General features: G+C 50.5%; 1 protein-coding gene across 1 annotated transcript; it reads left to right on the top strand.

The window, feature by feature from the left end:
* The first annotated feature begins 389 nt into the window (after positions 1 to 389).
* Positions 390 to 16,089, top strand: ENOX2 (ecto-NOX disulfide-thiol exchanger 2). The gene is made up of 13 exons (XM_010181270.1): positions 390 to 531; positions 953 to 1,084; positions 3,282 to 3,437; positions 4,150 to 4,344; positions 5,315 to 5,548; positions 6,176 to 6,388; positions 7,955 to 8,061; positions 10,162 to 10,276; positions 10,999 to 11,180; positions 11,917 to 12,024; positions 13,466 to 13,574; positions 14,131 to 14,216; positions 15,958 to 16,089. The coding sequence occupies exons 2-13, from the start codon at positions 988 to 990 to the stop codon at positions 16,087 to 16,089; spliced, it is 1,734 nt and encodes a 577-aa protein (XP_010179572.1). The 5' UTR covers positions 390 to 531; positions 953 to 987.
* Positions 16,090 to 17,005: the final 916 nt, after the last annotated feature.

Below are 17,005 nucleotides of genomic sequence, written 5' to 3'. Positions count from 1 at the left end.
ACCTTTCAGCAGCCGAGAGATGAGTCCCTTCAGGCTCTCTGAATCCACCCTCGTCTATTTACAGCCAAACACAGCACCCACGTTTATTAACAAGTTATTGTATGTGGGATCCTCTAGAACAGAAATCACGGCGCTGCAGTGTGTCTAGAGAAAGGCTTGGTACAAAATCCTTGGCCCCTCAGTGCGTTGAGGTGGCGTAGTTGTCGTCTTTGGTACTGCTGTCGTCCTGCTGATGTCCCTGCCCAGGATCACAGGCGTGCCTTAACAGAAATGTGGCTAATTTTGTCACTTTATATGGGTCTGTGAAAAACATTTGTTTGGTTGTTAGTTGTTTTTTAGAGAAAATGTCATTTAAAGAAAGTCTCTGAGTGCATTTCTCTCTCGTAGGTTTGAACCATCAGTCCTTTGATCCCGCCAGCAACAAATCCTCTCTGCAGTTGGGCAGCGCTGCTGGCCCGCGGGTGTCGGAAGGCCCAGCTGAGGATGGCAGCGACCCGGGCACGAAGAGGAGGAGAGCGACCGTTCCTGCAGGTGAGCGCGTGGCGGCTCTCGGTGGCCACCCGCAGCGGGGGCACCCGTGTACGCACAAACCAGAGCCGGCTGTGGGGCTGTGGGGTTTGTGCCACGGGTGCGCGGAGGGGAGTGAAGCTGGGGTCTGGCACTGCCCGTAGTCGGGGCAGTGCTCGTGGTTCTGTGCTTGCATGGCTTTGGGTGAGAGCTCGTTGCTGTTTCTGTGCAAAACAAAAGCAACTTCTGTATGGTTTTTTTTAAGCATTGTGGAATCGCTGTACCCGTCCCAGTAGATTTGTCTTTTTTTTACTAACTGGAAGCATGTTCGTTCAATGTTGGTTTTGGATGCTGGTGCTGCAGAGCCCTGCTGGGCAGCGCGTGCCCTGCAGAAGAGTTAAGACACACACTAAGCTCTCAATCGCTTTTTTTTTCCTCTTGACAGATGGTGGCAGAAATCTGAGCCTGGACTCCATTCCGATGGGCTTGCCAATGTCAGACCCCAGCGCCTGGACCACGGCCATGAACAACCTGGGGATGGCTCCCATGGGGATGACAGGACAGCCCCTCCTGCCCGGTACGTGAGCGTGGGCACAGACCCGTCTTTGGGCAGAACCTACCTCAGTTGAGTTAGATAAATGCCTCCCACGTACAAAAACCATCAATAAGCCGTGTTTGTCCGGCTGTATCTGTGGTATCTATTAACAATTAGAGACAACGGAAGCTTGATGTGCTTTGGGCCATCCTTGCTGAAAGCTGGGAGGGACTAAAGTTTCAGGTCACAGTAAAAGTATAGCATAGCATATATATATATGGTGTAGTTGTGACACTTGTACTTTAAGGGGACCTCAGTGTTCAACATGAATGCACAGCACCTCTCACTCCATCCACCTACTGCCAGCTTTGTATAAAAAAAGGTTACCACAGCTTTCACCAAAAAGTGCCTGCCAGGCCTGATGTTTTTGAACTCTGTAGAGTCCTTGAGGACTTTTTTTTTCTTCTTTTTCTGTTCTTAAAAATGGAGACTGGCTCTTCTGAATCTGCTTCTCAAGCCTCTCGGGTGCTGGCCTGTGGCCATGGGCTCAGCTTCTTACCAGAAGCAGCAGGTCTCTGTGCCAGCTGGCGAGTTGTCTCACATGCTGCTGCTTGAGCAATAAACAACTCTGACAACCATGGGCTCTGTTTGCCCCTGCATGCACACTCTACTTTTCATTATAACGTGATAGTGCATTAGTCTGCTGGTTCTTTTGCTTCTGATAATTGTATCCATCACACTTTTAGAAAGCTGTGAGTCTTGTTTAATCAGGAAACGCCCATCTTGGCTTTGTCCTCCCTCGCATTCCCCAGGCTCCTCTGTTCCTGCAGTAGGGATTTTCTCAGGTTGGCATCCATACCCATCCACACCCACTGCTGTCAGCCAGCCTTGGAGCAATAGCAAATCACCAGGGCGAGGTGAGACCACTCTCCTTGGCACAAAACTATAAAACATGAAGGGACTGAATTTAGAGGCTTGCAAAAGCTGCAGCAGTGGGTTTGCTTGCCTGCCCTTGACCAAACTCAGACATCCAGTCTGGGCACTAAACGTTGCCTTGTGTCTGGATTGCTGTCAGTGGTGGCTGTGAAGAGAGGAATACAAAAGCACTTGCCTGCCTCGGGGACATGAATAGCACTGCAACGGTTCCAGCTTGGGATCAAAGGAAAACGCTGCCTCTGCACCACTCGGTTCTGCCTATTTGTGACTTTTGTCTATCCCTTGCAAAGTTAATTTTACCCATCTACATCTGAGACAGGCAGCCAGATTCAAAGGCTGTGCAGTGCTTGGGGCTGCGCATTCTGTGGCAGTGTCCCTTGGTATTTTGGGGTTGCCGAGGTCTTCAGAGCTGCTGCTGCTGCAAAGAGAGAGGAGCTGCTGGTAGAGGTAGAGAAGACAGCGTACACTTGCAGGAGGGAGCTCTGCCCGAGTTCTCTGCCCCATCATACCTGCTGGTGCTGGTGGTCCTTACAGCTCAGCTGCCAAATGTCTCAAACCCTCAAACCCTCTCCATAAGGTGTCCAGGTGTATGGTTTCCAGTTTGATTGCCCACAGGTATTGCTTCCCTCGGGTTTGCAATTTCTGGACAGATAAAAAATCCCTCCTTTGGCAGCTGTGTTTAATTTTATTTGCCATTGGATGCAAATCTAGGAGCAAAACCAAAGTAAAATGCTGCCTAGATACAGTCAGAGTGCTAACTAAAGCATAGAAAGGATAAGACACACGGTGAGGTGTTTTCTTAGATGCTTGTGTGCATTTTACTCAAATTATTCTGGCACGTTCTTAGCTGCTGAAGTTGCTGCACGTGTCTGGTTTGCAAGGTGATGCCCTTAACCCTGTGTCACAAGCTGTCTGCGCTCCTAAACTGCTTAATGAAACTGGGCTGGTTCCATGTGCCACAGATTTCTTTGTATGGATGATATGATACTTGTTGGGGAAGGTTTTGACCCTAGATGGGAGGTGGTGTCTGCAGGGTGGAAACGGAAGCAGTTTATTTGAATGGAGAAAATCTATTTGGCTGAGGCAATAAACAGCGAAACAGTTTTAAAAAGTAGTTCCAAGGGCACAAACGTGAAGTTGTGGTGAGCTGCATTACGATGTCCCCTCTCTATGGCTGATTATTTGGCTAATTTTCCCTGGTGCATGTGAGGAGGGTCTGTTTGCTGTCTGAATAAACAGTAACTTACAAGTCCGAACCACTGCCTGACTTGTACCCGACTCTCTTACTCCCTCCCTCATTTAGATTTTGATCCTGCGCTCGGGATGATGACTGGAATCCCTCCCATCAACCCCATGATGCCAGGCTTGGGGATAGTCCCACCGCCCATCCCTCCGGACATGCCTGCGGTGAAGGAGATCATTCACTGCAAGAGCTGCACTCTCTTCCCACCTAACCCACGTAAGGAGGATTTCCTTTTCACTGGGAATCGGGCGCTTTCATCGTGCAGGGAGGTTGCAGGAGAAGTTTGTGACTGCGTGTTGATATAATTCATAGGAAGGTGCCAGCAGATGGCACCCGAGCCTGGGGGGCTCCCTGCAGTGGGAGTCTGTGGAGCTCCCGTGCCCAGCATTTGAAATAAGGCTCTTGCAATGCCCAGTCTGACCATTCATCTCCTCACCATCCCCAGAAGAAAACCTGTCTTGCTGTGCTGGAAACAGTTTTGGGTTGGTTTTGGTTGTTTTTTTTTGTTTTGTTTTTATTAAATACTTGTTGATCAGCCAGTTCAAGAACTCTGAACGCTGCATCCATGCAAAACTGTGTTCAGTACAAGTGTTAGACTGTGGAAACTGCTGTTGAGGTGTGATCAGGGCTAGAGATGTAGGAATTTTCCAAGGAAAATTGGTATTGCTATTGAAGTAAACAGAGGGGATCTTTGCTAAGGTTATGAAGGTGTACTGGAAAGCAGATTAAACTGCTTAAGTGTGCTCATTCTTGAACAGCACCTCAGCAGGGCTATACATCTGCTGCTCGGTGAAGCTGAATGCAGCGTAGGTGGGTGTGTGTGTGTGTGCAGAAAGCCATGGTTGTCTCTCAGGCAGGCGGATGGAAGGAACACGTGTTGACAACCCAAAAACTGACCCGGTCCGCTCCCTTCTCTGGCTCTCTTCAGATCTTCCCCCTCCAGCAACAAGATCGAGGCCCCCCGGGTGCAAGACGGTGTTTGTTGGGGGACTGCCGGAAAACGCGACCGAGCAGATCATCATGGAGGTGTTTGAGCAGTGCGGGGATCGGAAGAGCAAGAAGAATTTCTGCCACATCCGCTTTGCTGAGGAGTTCATCGTGGACAAGGCGCTGTATCTTTCTGGTATGGCAGCTCGAAATTCTGGGGCAGAGATGTAATGACTCCTTTATGGTTGTAGCGATGGCTGTGTTGCAATTGGAAGATTTCTCTAGTGTTGTCAGTTCACCTCTTTTTCTGCTGCTATTGCATTTCTGCTTAAATACATGAAAACAGGGAGGCATAGCAATGCTTTGTTACCTGGGGTACTGCAAACCTCTGTGAAGTATTGGGATGAGGTACCACTGGAGTCCATGCCCATCCTACCTGGATAAATGTCCAGCTGATTCTGTAGATGATGCCTAAGGGTCCTATGAAAATTTAAAGTTGCTCTCAATTGCTCACTAATTGGGTGGTGGGCTTGACTTTTATAACTTTATTTTCCTTGTTAGTCATCAGAGCTGAAGCATCTGGGCTCCTTTTGCCTGGGGAGCCCCTGTTCTGCCTCTGTAGGGTTTTAAGAGGCTTGTTTCACGGAGAACAGGGACCTCGTGGTTGGTGTTCACAGACTCTGCGTGGATGTGCACGTTTGCTGACCTTATTCCCACTCTCACCAGATGACTGGGGCTGTTCCAAAGATTGCTGCCATCCATCTGCTGCTCTCTTTGCCGTGTCTTACCTCTCATTCCTCCTTTCCCATTCCCAGCTTCTGGACTTTGTGAACGTGTGGAAGAAGCTGAGGCAGTTCTGCCTTTTCTGTGTGAGCAGCAGGGCTGAGCCCCACAGCCTGAGAGGTTGTGTGAAATTAAACCGTTGCTGTTTGAGACCCTGCTAGTGTTTAGAGAAGGGATAGATCATATGAGGTCTTGCTTAGCCTGTGCAAAACAACCTCCTAATGATGTTTCCCTTTCCAGCATTGCTCCCTGTGCAGTAAACTGTCCAGTAAACTCTTCTGTTCAAGGGCTTTCTGACCCTTTAGGAATGAGAGATGGGCACTGATGGGTGGCTGGAGCCCCAGTCACCCATCCTGTCTGACCACTGTTGTCATCACTGCCAGGCTATCGCATCAGGCTGGGCTCCAGCACTGACAAGAAGGACACCGGGCGCCTGCACGTGGATTTTGCCCAGGCCCGGGACGATCTGTACGAGTGGGAGTGCAAGCAGCGGATGCTGGCGCGAGAGGAGCGCCATCGCAGGAGGCTGGAAGAGGAGCGCTTCCGCCCGCCCTCCCCGCCTCCCGTCGTCCATTACTCCGACCATGAGTGCAGCATTGTCGCTGAGAAACTGAAAGGTGAGTGGTTCTGCGGGCCGCGGCCGCCCTTCTGTGCCAGTGCTGTTGGGGGACAGAGGGTTGTGTTCTCCTGTGGTCATCTTGCTGAGCTGAAACGGTGTTACCATCTCGACCCTGCAGAGCCCGTCCAGGCTGAGCCCTCAGCTGCACTCAGCAGCTCTCCTGGCCATCTCGTTTTCAAAATCCTTTGTCTTTTAGTGAAATCAAACCCATGCTTGAGTTTTCCAAACCATTCCTGTTGATGTTAAACGGACTAGTGTAAGTCCGAAGACCTTCTTTGAAGCCTAAGACCCATGTGTGGCCTTATTCTTTTGCAGCTGGAGGATATTTTCTTTCACAAGAGTACATCTGAGTGAGCACGTGAAGTTTTCCAGCAGGTTTCTAGCAGTTGGTCCTCCTCTTGTTGCACCTCAGCAGGTGGTTTGCTCCATCAGCTTGATGTTAGACGTGTCTTCCTTTGTATAGCCTCGTACTCTGATAATACCATGCTTTGAAGAATTGGGATTAGCAGCCTGAAGTAAGCTGACCTTTGAAGGAGAGTGTTTCAGCAGCGCCAGGGAAAGGACCCGAAAGCTGCGCAGGTGACCCTGTGCTGCTGTGGTGTAAAGGTGTCCTTTCTCGCTGCAGATGACACCAAGTTCCTGGAAGCCATCCAGACGCTGCTGACCTGGATAGAGCGTGGGGAGGTGAACAGGAGGACGGCCAACAACTTCTACTCCATGATCCAGTCGGCCAACAGCCACGTTCGCAGGCTGGTGAACGAGAAGGCAGCTCACGAGAAGGAGATGGAGGAAGCGAAAGAGAAATTCAAGCTTGCGCTCTCAGGGATTCTGGTTCAGTGTGAGTAGTGTTTCTGTGCTGAATGAGGCTTGTCTGTCCTTGTTGGGAAGACGCTCAATTTCTGAGGCTGGAAAGGCCACGCTAAAAGGGCTGCAGGAAAAGAAGCAGCAATTGCTTCTGTGCAGCTACAGTGAATTTACAAGCATAGATCATTAACCTGGCAAAAGTTTCGTGTGGTACTTTTTATTGGAGTCCACATCTGGGGGGAGGAGAGAATGAATTCTTAATATTTTTCCTCTTTTAATCATAGTCTGTTAGTAGCTCTGTCATCTTTTCAACTCTGGTTCTGTGCACAGACAAGGTAAGTTCCTGGTGATCTGGTGCCTCGGCGAAGTGCAGGATTAATTCTCCAAAGGTAGGATGCAGCAGAGCTCCCAGCGCCCGTTCTCAGTCACAGCTGAGAGCCCGGTGCAGAACGGCATTTCCAGCCTGGGTCTTTCAGTTCCCAGTGCTTATTGAACCATGAGATGGAGGAAGAGGCATGGGCTGTGTTAGTTCCAGGATGTGATTTGTGATGGTTCCTCAAACCATTCATTGCCTCTTGCACATCCTTTCTCTAGCAAGTCTGAATATTTCTTTTTACACTTTTTTGAGTGCCTTCTCCACAACTGAACTAAGTCTCCTAGAGCCCCTTGGCTAGGTTGTGAACATGCCGAACTTTTGCTTTTATATTCAATAATTTTGGCTGTTACTTATTTAAAACTTGATTTTTTTTAATGCTTTTTAAAATTCTCTTAATGGTAAAAAATATGGGCACACGATCCAGAGGGAAATACAGTAAGCCCTGCAGAGTAAGTAGTCACAGACAGTAGCAGCATGCAGCTCCGCTCTGTAAAACACCCACTGATATCTCGGCCACTCCTGGGTTAATTGAAGTAGCAGAGAGCTGATATTTTGTAAGAATTGTGCCTACATCACAAGTGGAAAAAAAATAATTAAAAAAATTAGATGGATGTGCTTTCTGCTGTTGGTTGATCTCTCATCCCAGCAAAGGCACTTTGTATTTCCAAAAACCTCTGCAAATTTCCCAGAGAAATACTTTGTAAGGAGTCAAGAAGTTGGTGGCTGATGCCCGAGCCCTTTTCCTGCAGCAGGCAGGGGTGGGATGCGGTGCTGGGGCTGTGGTGCTGTGCTTTGGGACTGGGCCCCCTGGGCAGGAGAGCAGCCCAAGCACCAGCATCCACAGCCGTGCTGGATCAGCCCGTTTGGAGCGTGTGCTGCCCGCGTGGACTCATTGCACTCGAGGGCAGCGTTGCGCAGCGTATTGGGGTATTTTTCAGCACGACATGTGGCTGCCTTCTTTTCCCAGCTGAGAGCAGATGCCGTTGTCCCAGTTGATGGTGACTCTGTGAGCATTGACAGCTCACAGACGGGCCTGGTGAAGCCCACGCTTTTTTTTCCAGCACAGAGTCCCTTTCCTGAGCATAGCTTCAGCACAGAACAGTGTTGTAAGAAAAGGTTGGCCAAACCACCTGCCTGATTCCACTTTTTTACTCCTTTACTCCTCTTGTTCGCCCTCTCTGGATGATATTCTGGCCTGATTTGACTGCTGATTTGATACTACAGTCGAGCAGATAGTGGCCGTGTACCATTCTGCCTCCAAACAAAAGGCTTGGGACCATTTCACGAAAGCTCAGCGTAAGAACATCAGCGTGTGGTGCAAACAAGCAGAGGTTGGTAATTTTTTATTGTGTTAGATATTGAAATATATTACTTGTGTTTCTGCATTGAAAGGCCGTCGTGGGGAGTACGGATTCGGTGGCACAGTATCCCCTCTACATGTTTTGTATTGAAATGCCGCAATAAGGACTCCTTGGAGCCCTCTCTTCTCCATGATGAACAACCCCAGCTCTCAGTCTCCTTAGCAGAGGGGTTCCAGCTCTGACCCTTCCTGTGGCCTCCTCTGGACCTGCTCCAGCAGGTTCATGTTCCCCCCGTGCTGGGGACCCCAGAGCTGGCCACAGTGCTCCAGGGGGTCTCACCAGAGTGGAGCAGAGGAGAATCCCCTCCTCTCCGTGCTGTGGGTGATGCAGCCCAGGGTGTGATTGGGCTGTGAGTGCACATTGCTGGCTCACCCAGTTTTTCACCCATCAGCATCCCCCAGTCTCCTCAGGCTGCTCTCAACCCTGTATTGGTACCAGGGGTTGTCCTGACCCAGCTGCAGGACCGTGTTGAATCTCATGAGGTTGTCGTGGGCCCCCATGCCTGTCCGGGTGGCTCTGGTCAGCATCCCTTCCCTCTAGCGTAAGTCTGTGGCTCTGTGCTTCTCTCACTGAGTTCCTTATTACAGACTTGGAAAACAAGTCTGTCCCAGGAAAGCCAGCAGTCGTCTTTCACCTTTAAGGTTATTTAACATCAGAAGTACATCTGGGCAAAGTGGACAGGCTGGTGATTGGTGGTGGGGTTGGGTGTGTGCAGGCCACCTTCCTGCATAGCTGTGACCTGAGCCAAATCTGTAGAGCTGGATGATACCCAGCCAGGGCCTGTCTGGTAGAAAGCAGAGGACGGATCCTCCACAACGCTGAAAACTCTCAGTGGCTGTGTTTTCCTGGGAAAACTGTAATCTCACCATGAGGCTGCACTTCTGGGGCTTCATTCCCAAATCCCATGGAGTCAGACCTTTTGTAGTAGCTAAAGGTTTTATTTTATACCTGATAAATGAGGTGGCGAGCCTGGTTCAGGTTATGCCTCTACTTTGAGCCCCGCTGCTCCTCCTCTTTCCTGCTTTCTGAGGTTCTTACTATGGCTGGGGTGGGAGCGCTCTCTCCATTTGGAGCTGTCTTTTGGTCCAAGGTAAGTTCTCCTGGTGGGAAGAGGCTGTGAGGCCACTGCTGAGGCCTCTTCCAGGGGTGCTTGCTGTGGGCGCAGCCTGCCGGGCTCCCTCCAGCTTAGGGCCTTCTCTCAAAGGAAGGTGACCCCACGAGATGCATCTTCTTGGCACAGCTTGTGGCAGAATTTCATCCCATAGGCCAGGGCTTGATTTTTGTCAGTGGTGACTTGAGGTGGTTCTGCTGGCACAGGTGAATTACTACGAGAAGTCATCATTGTGGGGTTTTATTGATAGTCAAATGAGAAGTAATTGATGATTGAATGATAATTAAATGGTGATTAAGCAGTAATTGAATGGTAATTAAACAGTGAGTTGGCAGTGGGGAGCTGACAGTGGTCAAACACTCTACTATATGTCTAATAAGCTATAGCTGGAGATTATTTATATATATATATATATATACACACACACACACACACATAATATATATATATACACACATACATGCATATAATACACTTTAAGGCATAATGTAGAGTGGTGCTTACCTCATGACAGATGTCAGATGCTGGGTAAGGGGTCCCTCAGCCTTGAGGGGTAACCCTGAGAGAGGTCCCTGCTCAGGGGAGATCCCCGCCTGCTGCTGCACAGCAGAGCTCCAAGGGCTCAGGGGCTGCAGATATTGAAGGTGTCGAGCAAGGGGCTCGTGGTCAGCCCCTCTGGTGAATGTGCAGCCCTAGCAGGTTTGGTGCAGTCCCAGCTCAGGTGGGTGCTGGTATCTCCTGAGAAGATACAGCCTAGCACAGTTTCTCACAGTTTGCTGGCTTCAGTCAGGCATTCTTGTCAGTGATGGCTGAATCCATTTTATTTTTTAGTTATTTCCTCTTTCTTGTACCATGGAGTTGCATTTTGCAGACTTAGATTTCAGCATCTTTTTATCCAACCAATCTGTTCCTTGTAATCGTTGTTAAAATAAACAACCCTCTACTTTCTTGAACCTTAGGAAATCCGTAACATTCACAATGATGAACTAATGGGTATTCGAAGAGAGGAGGAAATGGAAATGTCTGATGAAGAAATAGAAGATCCATCAGAGATGAAAGAAACGGAAGAATCAGGTAAAGCCACTTTTTGCAGCTCATAAACAAAGTATTTGTCAGTGGGCTCTTTCAGGAGCCCCATTCTGGCTGTTTTGTACCCCAGAATTGTCACGGGCAGAGTAAAATCTGCAGCAGCAGTTATTTGGAGCTGTCTTCTCCTCAGTGGTGGTCCCTTCTGCCTGTGATGGGCACGGTCACCCATGCAGTCCCTAGCGAAATGTATGGTCCGTGGAGCTGTAGTGAAGGAGCTGTGAGCTCCCTGCCACGTGTGCGGGTCATGACACAGGCACAGCCGTGTGTAACACAGATGTTGTTGACTACACGAGTGTTTCAGTGGTGGTCAGGTACGTTTCCCGCTGCCACGGGCTGTGTTAGGGACTTTATCACCTGTCATTGGAAGGCTTTTCTTGCCTAACAGTGGTCCTGCCTTCCCCTCGCAGTTCCTAAACTTGCTGGTGCCACGTGCAGCCATGGTCGTTCCACCCCCATGTGTTTTGTTGCTCCTTTTTTCTTTTTCTTCCTACCTAAAATCTTCAGTCACTCTTGAGAGATGCTCTTTGTCCAGAGGAGCTCGTTTGCTAAAGAGGCATCCAAACAGTGAGGGGAGAAATTAATTCTGGTGCTCTGCATTTGTAACTCTGCACTGGGAGCTACAGAGCCTCTGTGCACTGGTGGAGAGCACCCAGGGCCTTCGTGCCCCTGCTTCTTGGACTTTTGATGCCTGCCCGCCTTGTTTGCAGCGCTGGTGTCGCAGGTGGAGGCCCTGAAAGAAGAGAACGACAGCCTGCGCTGGCAGCTGGACGCCTACCGCAACGAGGTGGAGCTGCTGAAGCAGGAGCAAGGCAAAGCCAGCAGGGATGAGGACACCACCAAGGAGCAGCAGATGAAGCTCCTCCAGCAGGCGCTGCAGGGCATGCAGAAGGTGGGCCTGGGCTTTTCTATGGCTGAGGCCGTGTTCCAAAGGCAAAGGGGCTGTGATGTGGGGCAGAAACAGGCAAAGGCATTTTGGTTTTTAGCGGGCACAAAACTGGCAAATGGGAGCAGCTTGCTGTCATTTCCAGCGTTCCCACAACAAACCAACCCAGAACCCAACCAACTGAACATTCCAAACAGTTTGGTTGTGTGAACTGAGTCGCATGGAAACAACCCAGAGGCTGGATTCCTTGTGTGCTCTTAGCTTGACCACGCTGTGACTTCTGGAGTGCTGAGCCTGTGCTTACCCCCTCCAAAACCATGTGAGATCCTGGTTACCAGCACAGGCAAGAACATGGGAAATCCCAAGCTTGCTTTGATGCCTTTTCTAAGCTTTACTGGGCTTTGTGCTCAGGGAAATGCACAGGACAGGTCTTGCTCTGGGGGTGAGGAGGAGTTAGGTCTGGCATGGGTCAGGCCGCAGCCTGGCGCACAACGTGTGCTTTGTTTCGGGGTTTGTTGATGATGAATTACTGCCCCCTCTTTACAAAGTCGTGCTTTATTGTATGGTAATAAACAGAAGTTTTTAAGGTACATTGTGGAAAAGATGTATAATTCTTGCAACCTGTTAATTGTTCTGCATATGATCTGTCTGGTCTTCATGGAAAAGCCCTTACTGATTTCCTATTCTTTAAATAGTAGGGGGTGAAAGGCAAGTTAATAACTGAGTTTGTTTTCTCTTCTAGCATCTCTTGAAAGTACAAGATGAGTACAAAAAGAGAGAAGCCGAGCTAGAAAAAGTGAAAGAAGATAAACTGAAAATAGAAACACTGTTGGAAAACCTGAAGGAGCAGGTATGTGCCATCCCAGTGCTTCCTCGTTCGCAGTAGTAAATGCAGTCCCTGGGTGTCAGGTCCATCACGAGTGCAGTGGAGGACCTCTGTCCTCTGCACCCTTGTGGAAGATGCTGTGCCCTGGCTGAGGAGCAGTTATCTTTGGAAAGCAGAGCTGCTCAGTGCCTGATGTCCCAGAACAGCAGTAACGCTGCCGTCAGCAACCTTTCCTTCTCCTTCCCTCTGTACAGCAGAGCATGGCAGATGAAGAGGACAAGGAGAGAGACACCAGTGATTGTCAAGGCAATGTAAGTATGAGTTTCTTTTCTGCTGTGGTCAGAATGGCTTACTGAGGGAATTAGTGATGCCTCGTTGCAAAATGAGCAGTCTTGTGAAGGTTGGTTTGTGGTGAGGTGTGTGAGCGTGGTGTGCACAGACTCCTTATGCACAAATTCAAATCATCCAGTTACCCATTGCTAGCACTGTCTGGCTGGAAGAACAATAGGCATTTGCAATGCTGTGGTGTAGAAATGGCTTTTGGTGTGCAAGGTAACTTCTTGTGCTGGTATTTCAACCTGCTGTCAAAAATTCCCACTGGATCTCCAGAGGAAGCTGCCGGTGCATTTCCAGTAGAACACTACTGGCTGAACTGGAGCCCCTGTGTCAGCCCAGAGCAGTTTCCACAGCGCAGACCTTCCCTGTCTCCTGCAGCAGCAGATTCCAGCCTGCACGGGCCAGGGCTGCGTGGATTCCGCCCCGTGTAGTAGAGAATTACCCTGGTGTAAGCAGCCGGGTGAACCTGAGGGGCCGTTCAATTCCCTCTTCATTGCTGGCCCAAGTCCAGCCCGTTTCATTACTGACTGGAGGCCATTTCCAATTATAGCTGTCTGCAGCTCCCAGACCACTGGAATTCCGCATAAAGCTTGGGAGTAAAAGAAAGTCCTGCTTTTAGTGCACGCTGCCAGTCCTGTGTTTATTTTGGGGATGATAAATTATGCAAAATCCTGGTTTAATTCAGTACGAGTCAAGGACAGTCTGATCCTAAACCCGTTGCAGCCATTGGGCGCCTGGTTAATCACATTGCCTCGGTTTGGGCAGCTGAGAAATAAACATCTGCATCTCAATTAGTCCCTGCAAGGCTTGCCTTCTAGGCTGCTTCTTCCTCTGTTACTTAAAATAAGGCCCTTCTCGAGCAGTGAAGAGGGCTGATAAAGTGTGGTTGTGGCATCTTGCTTAACTCCAAGGGCTCAGTCGAAGTCGGTAGCTCAGAGCCAGCAGTGGCCGTAGCTGTGCTCTCTTGGCAGCAGTTTGCAAAATAAACAGCGGATCCAGGGATGTGGTGAATGCGGTGACTCACAGGAGCCACAAGGCAAGCACAGGCTCTGGCCAGGCCATCCAAGCTCGTGTGAGAGCGCCTGCTGTGCGTGCGGCGGGGCCTGTCAGGTGTGTTTGGGTTTTGCAGGAGAGCAGCACATCCCGGGTGTGTGCCTGCAGCCAGGAGAAGGAATGTCCCGTGGAGAAGACGCTGAGCCACAGTCCCGTCAAGTCCGAGCGAGAGGTTCTGCTGGTTGGTGAGTTCTGGTGGCCTCGGTGACGGTGCTGGACACCTCAGCTGAGCAGGACTTGCTTCAAGGTGGCCTCACAGCTTCCTTTGGCCGTGCCAATGGAGGAGGGAGCCCATGAAGTTCCCCTGGGATGGGAAATACTGCCAGTGTTTTTGAGTGATGCTCCTGAAGGCACTGTGACCTCCGATTCACAGCACGGGTGTATCTGCCACCCTTTTAATTTCCTTTCCCCTTTCCTATTCCTAGTAATATAGAAAAATAATTTAACATGGCATGCCCTGGCTTTTCAGCCCAAAGCACTGGGCAGCTGGGGATTTTCTGGAGCATTCCAAGGAGGGACAGAAGTCCCTGTCTTGCTGAGACAAAGCATTTTCTTTAGTTCACTGTCACTCAGCCAAGTTCTCCCTCTACGTTCGATTTGAGCGTAACAACACATGATTTATTGTTATCCAGATGGGTCTGTCCATGCCCAGTCATGGGCTGGTGTCTGCAGTGAGAGGGAAGGGGTCCTCTCTGCTGGCTGTGCTCTCAGCAGTGATGTTTGTGCTGTTCCTTTCCCCAGGAATCATTTCGACGTTTCTTCACGTGCACCCGTTTGGAGCCAGCATCGAGTACATCTGCTCCTACCTGCAGCGCCTGGACAGCAAGGTGGGTGTGCCAGCGCTCCCAGCCTGGGCCCCGTGTCTGTCCCCGAATGCACGGGGTCTGTGTGGCTGCTGGAGAGCCTCACTGCCCGGGCTGCACGCTGAGGACGGGGTCTGTTCACTGCCATAATTTGCTGGAGGAGGACAAGGGGAAGGGCGAACTGCCTTAGAATCACAGTTTGGGTTGGGAGGGACCTTTAAAGATCATCCAGACCCCCCTTGCTGTGGGCAGGGACCTCCCTCACTGCTGGACACGGCCCAGCCCTTACCCAGCTCAGCGTTAACGTGAATCGGAGCCGAAGATGATGCTCAAACTGCTGATGTTCATGTGCAGTCCTCGTAACTCAAGAAGACCTTTGATGGTGGCTGTGTTCTGAATTCCGTCTTTAAAGTCTCAACCTAAAATATGTTTTTGTTTATTCTGTTTCAATCTGCTGCCTCTTTTTCCCTTATCCTTATGACCTCTAAGGAAGAGAGCAAACAACCCTCCTCTTGCACAGTTTATTATCTTGTAGCGTCTGCCATGCCGCTGTTTGTGTGTATTCTCTCCAGGCTGACCACTGGCTCTGTCTCTGTGTCTCTGAGCAGAGTTTTTACGTATTTCTGATCCCGTAGCCCTTCTCTGAGTCTTTTCCATCTGTTTTGATGCTGTCAGTGCAGTCGTTTTCAGGAGGGTGCTGTGCAAGGCCCTGACGCTACGGAAGCGCGCGCGCGGGGTCGCTGTCCCTGCTGCAGGGCTCTGTGACGAGTGGAGGGGTCAAGGAGGCAATAACAGCAGCGCTCGTGCGTTTGCCCCATGTGAGAAGAAGCTGCTGTTTCCTGCAGCATTTGTGTGTCCTTGGCTCCTTTTTGGAGTGACTGAGGCTGTGCAAAGGCTTCTGAAGGCTCAAGGAAATGGCACCTCGGAGCTTGGAGCGCCCCAGAGCAGAGCCTGACCACCAGGGGAATCATCCCTTGGGACCAGCACTTCAGCTGCTCTTGTTTATAACTTACTGTTTAGTTTTCCCTGCTCTCAGAAAGCGCAGCTCGCTGGCCTGCGTTTTCCAGCCCTTTCAAGATGTATCTGATAATGTATCTGCTCATTCTGGTTCTCAGTTTGTCTATGACGAGCAGCTGCCTCTGTTTTCCTTTGCTGCTGCTAAAGAAACGCCATGGTATCGTCCATCCGCCTTCTGGCGCTTCCTTTGGTGATCTGTGGTGCAGGAAAGGGTCACTGGGAGTTTCTACAGTAAACTTCGTGGAAAGGTGCATCCTTTACCCTTGGCAATGGCAGACATTGAAGGTTTGGATTTCGTGTAACCTCCAGGTCTGGTATCTCAGCTCTATCTGAGCAGCTCCTGTGCTGTAGGGCTGTGGTAGCTGCACTGGAGATCGATGCTTGTGAGGGTTCACAATGTGAGTGTTAATTCCCCCTGCCCCTGATTCCTGTACCCAGTGAGAGCTCTGTTCGTGCAGCAGCAGTAAAAGTACTCGGCTGCTTTAATGTTTGAGAGGTTTTTAATCCATTATCTTGCATTTCATAGTGGGAAAGAATTGGGACAATCCTTTTGCCCCCCCTTATTTCTGGTGGTGGTTGTACCTGCAGCCATCTCACCCCAGAGTGCTGTGTGTCTGGTGCTGTCCCCGGCTTTTTGGACAGGAAAGGCTGGGCGTGCTCAGTGATGGAACGTGTGTGAGCTCGAGTATCAGCAGTCACGACAGTGACCAGAAGTGTCTGTGGTGGTGACGATTTCCGTGTTCCCCAGATCTGCACGGCCGAGGTGGAGGTGCTCATGACACGGCTGCACAACACCTTCAGGCAGGAGCTGAGCGGCGTCGGGGCCAGCCTGGAGAAGAGGTGGAAGTTCTGTGGCTTCGATGGGCTGAAGATGACCTGAGCTCCGGCTGAGCACCGAGAGAACCCGGGATGCTCCTGCCCTGCTGGTGTGGTCACCTCGCACACGTCACGGACACGGCTGGGCCGCGGTGTGAGTGAAGCTGTGAGAGTGGAGCGGTGCGGGAGGGCACGTGGAGCTCTGCAGCTGCTGGGGTGGGTGACGTGGAACAGCGCTTTGCCCGTTCACGGACACACGGTGAAAAAAGCTCCTGTCTGGTATTTCTAAGCACAGCGTGTTGACTACTTGTTTTGCCAATGTTGTGTGTGTTTCGTGTGCCCAAATCTCTCGTCCCGTACCTTCTTTTGATGGTAGGAACAGCCATAGACTGTCCTCTGAAGCAGCATCAAGGAGGCATTTTCTGGTTTCTAGAACCACCAAAAGAGATTGAAAAGGTGGATTTTTAGACATTTCTATGATTAAACCCAGGTCTGTTTAAACAGAAGATTCACAATTGGTCCTCTTCCTTGCTGCTTTCTCTGTTAATGGTTTAACAGCGAGGCTCAGAGGGGGAGCCGGGTGCGATTCGGGCAGTGCCACGGGTGCTCTGTGTGCTGCAGAGCCTGTAAATAACTTTGTACATGGGAAGGAGGTGAATTTTCTGCTGATGGGGTGGAGCAGGGAGCCCACATCAGCCCTTTGTCAGTAATGGTTTAATAACCACATTTCCCCACTCGCTCTGCTTCGGAGCCTGAACTCCTGGCGGTGCCACAAGCAGCACAGACTCCCAAATCTTCCCCCCCCAGAGGCTGTCCCCGTGCTCTCGGTAAGTGCCAGGCTGCTCCCCAGCTGCAGAGGTTGGTGAGGTGCAGGGTGAAACGCTGCTGCCCATGGCCAGGTCCCTCTGCAGAGCCTCCCTACCCTCCTGCAGACCAACACTCCCCCAAAATTGGTGTCATCTGAAGAACTGAGGTCCAGG

Source organism: Mesitornis unicolor, unplaced genomic scaffold (assembly GCF_000695765.1).
Source record: "Mesitornis unicolor isolate BGI_N332 unplaced genomic scaffold, ASM69576v1 scaffold17440, whole genome shotgun sequence".
In the NCBI taxonomy this organism is placed as follows: domain Eukaryota; kingdom Metazoa; phylum Chordata; class Aves; order Mesitornithiformes; family Mesitornithidae; genus Mesitornis; species Mesitornis unicolor.
Note: the sequence above shows the minus strand (reverse complement) of the source record. Positions and strands in the feature narration are given on the sequence as shown.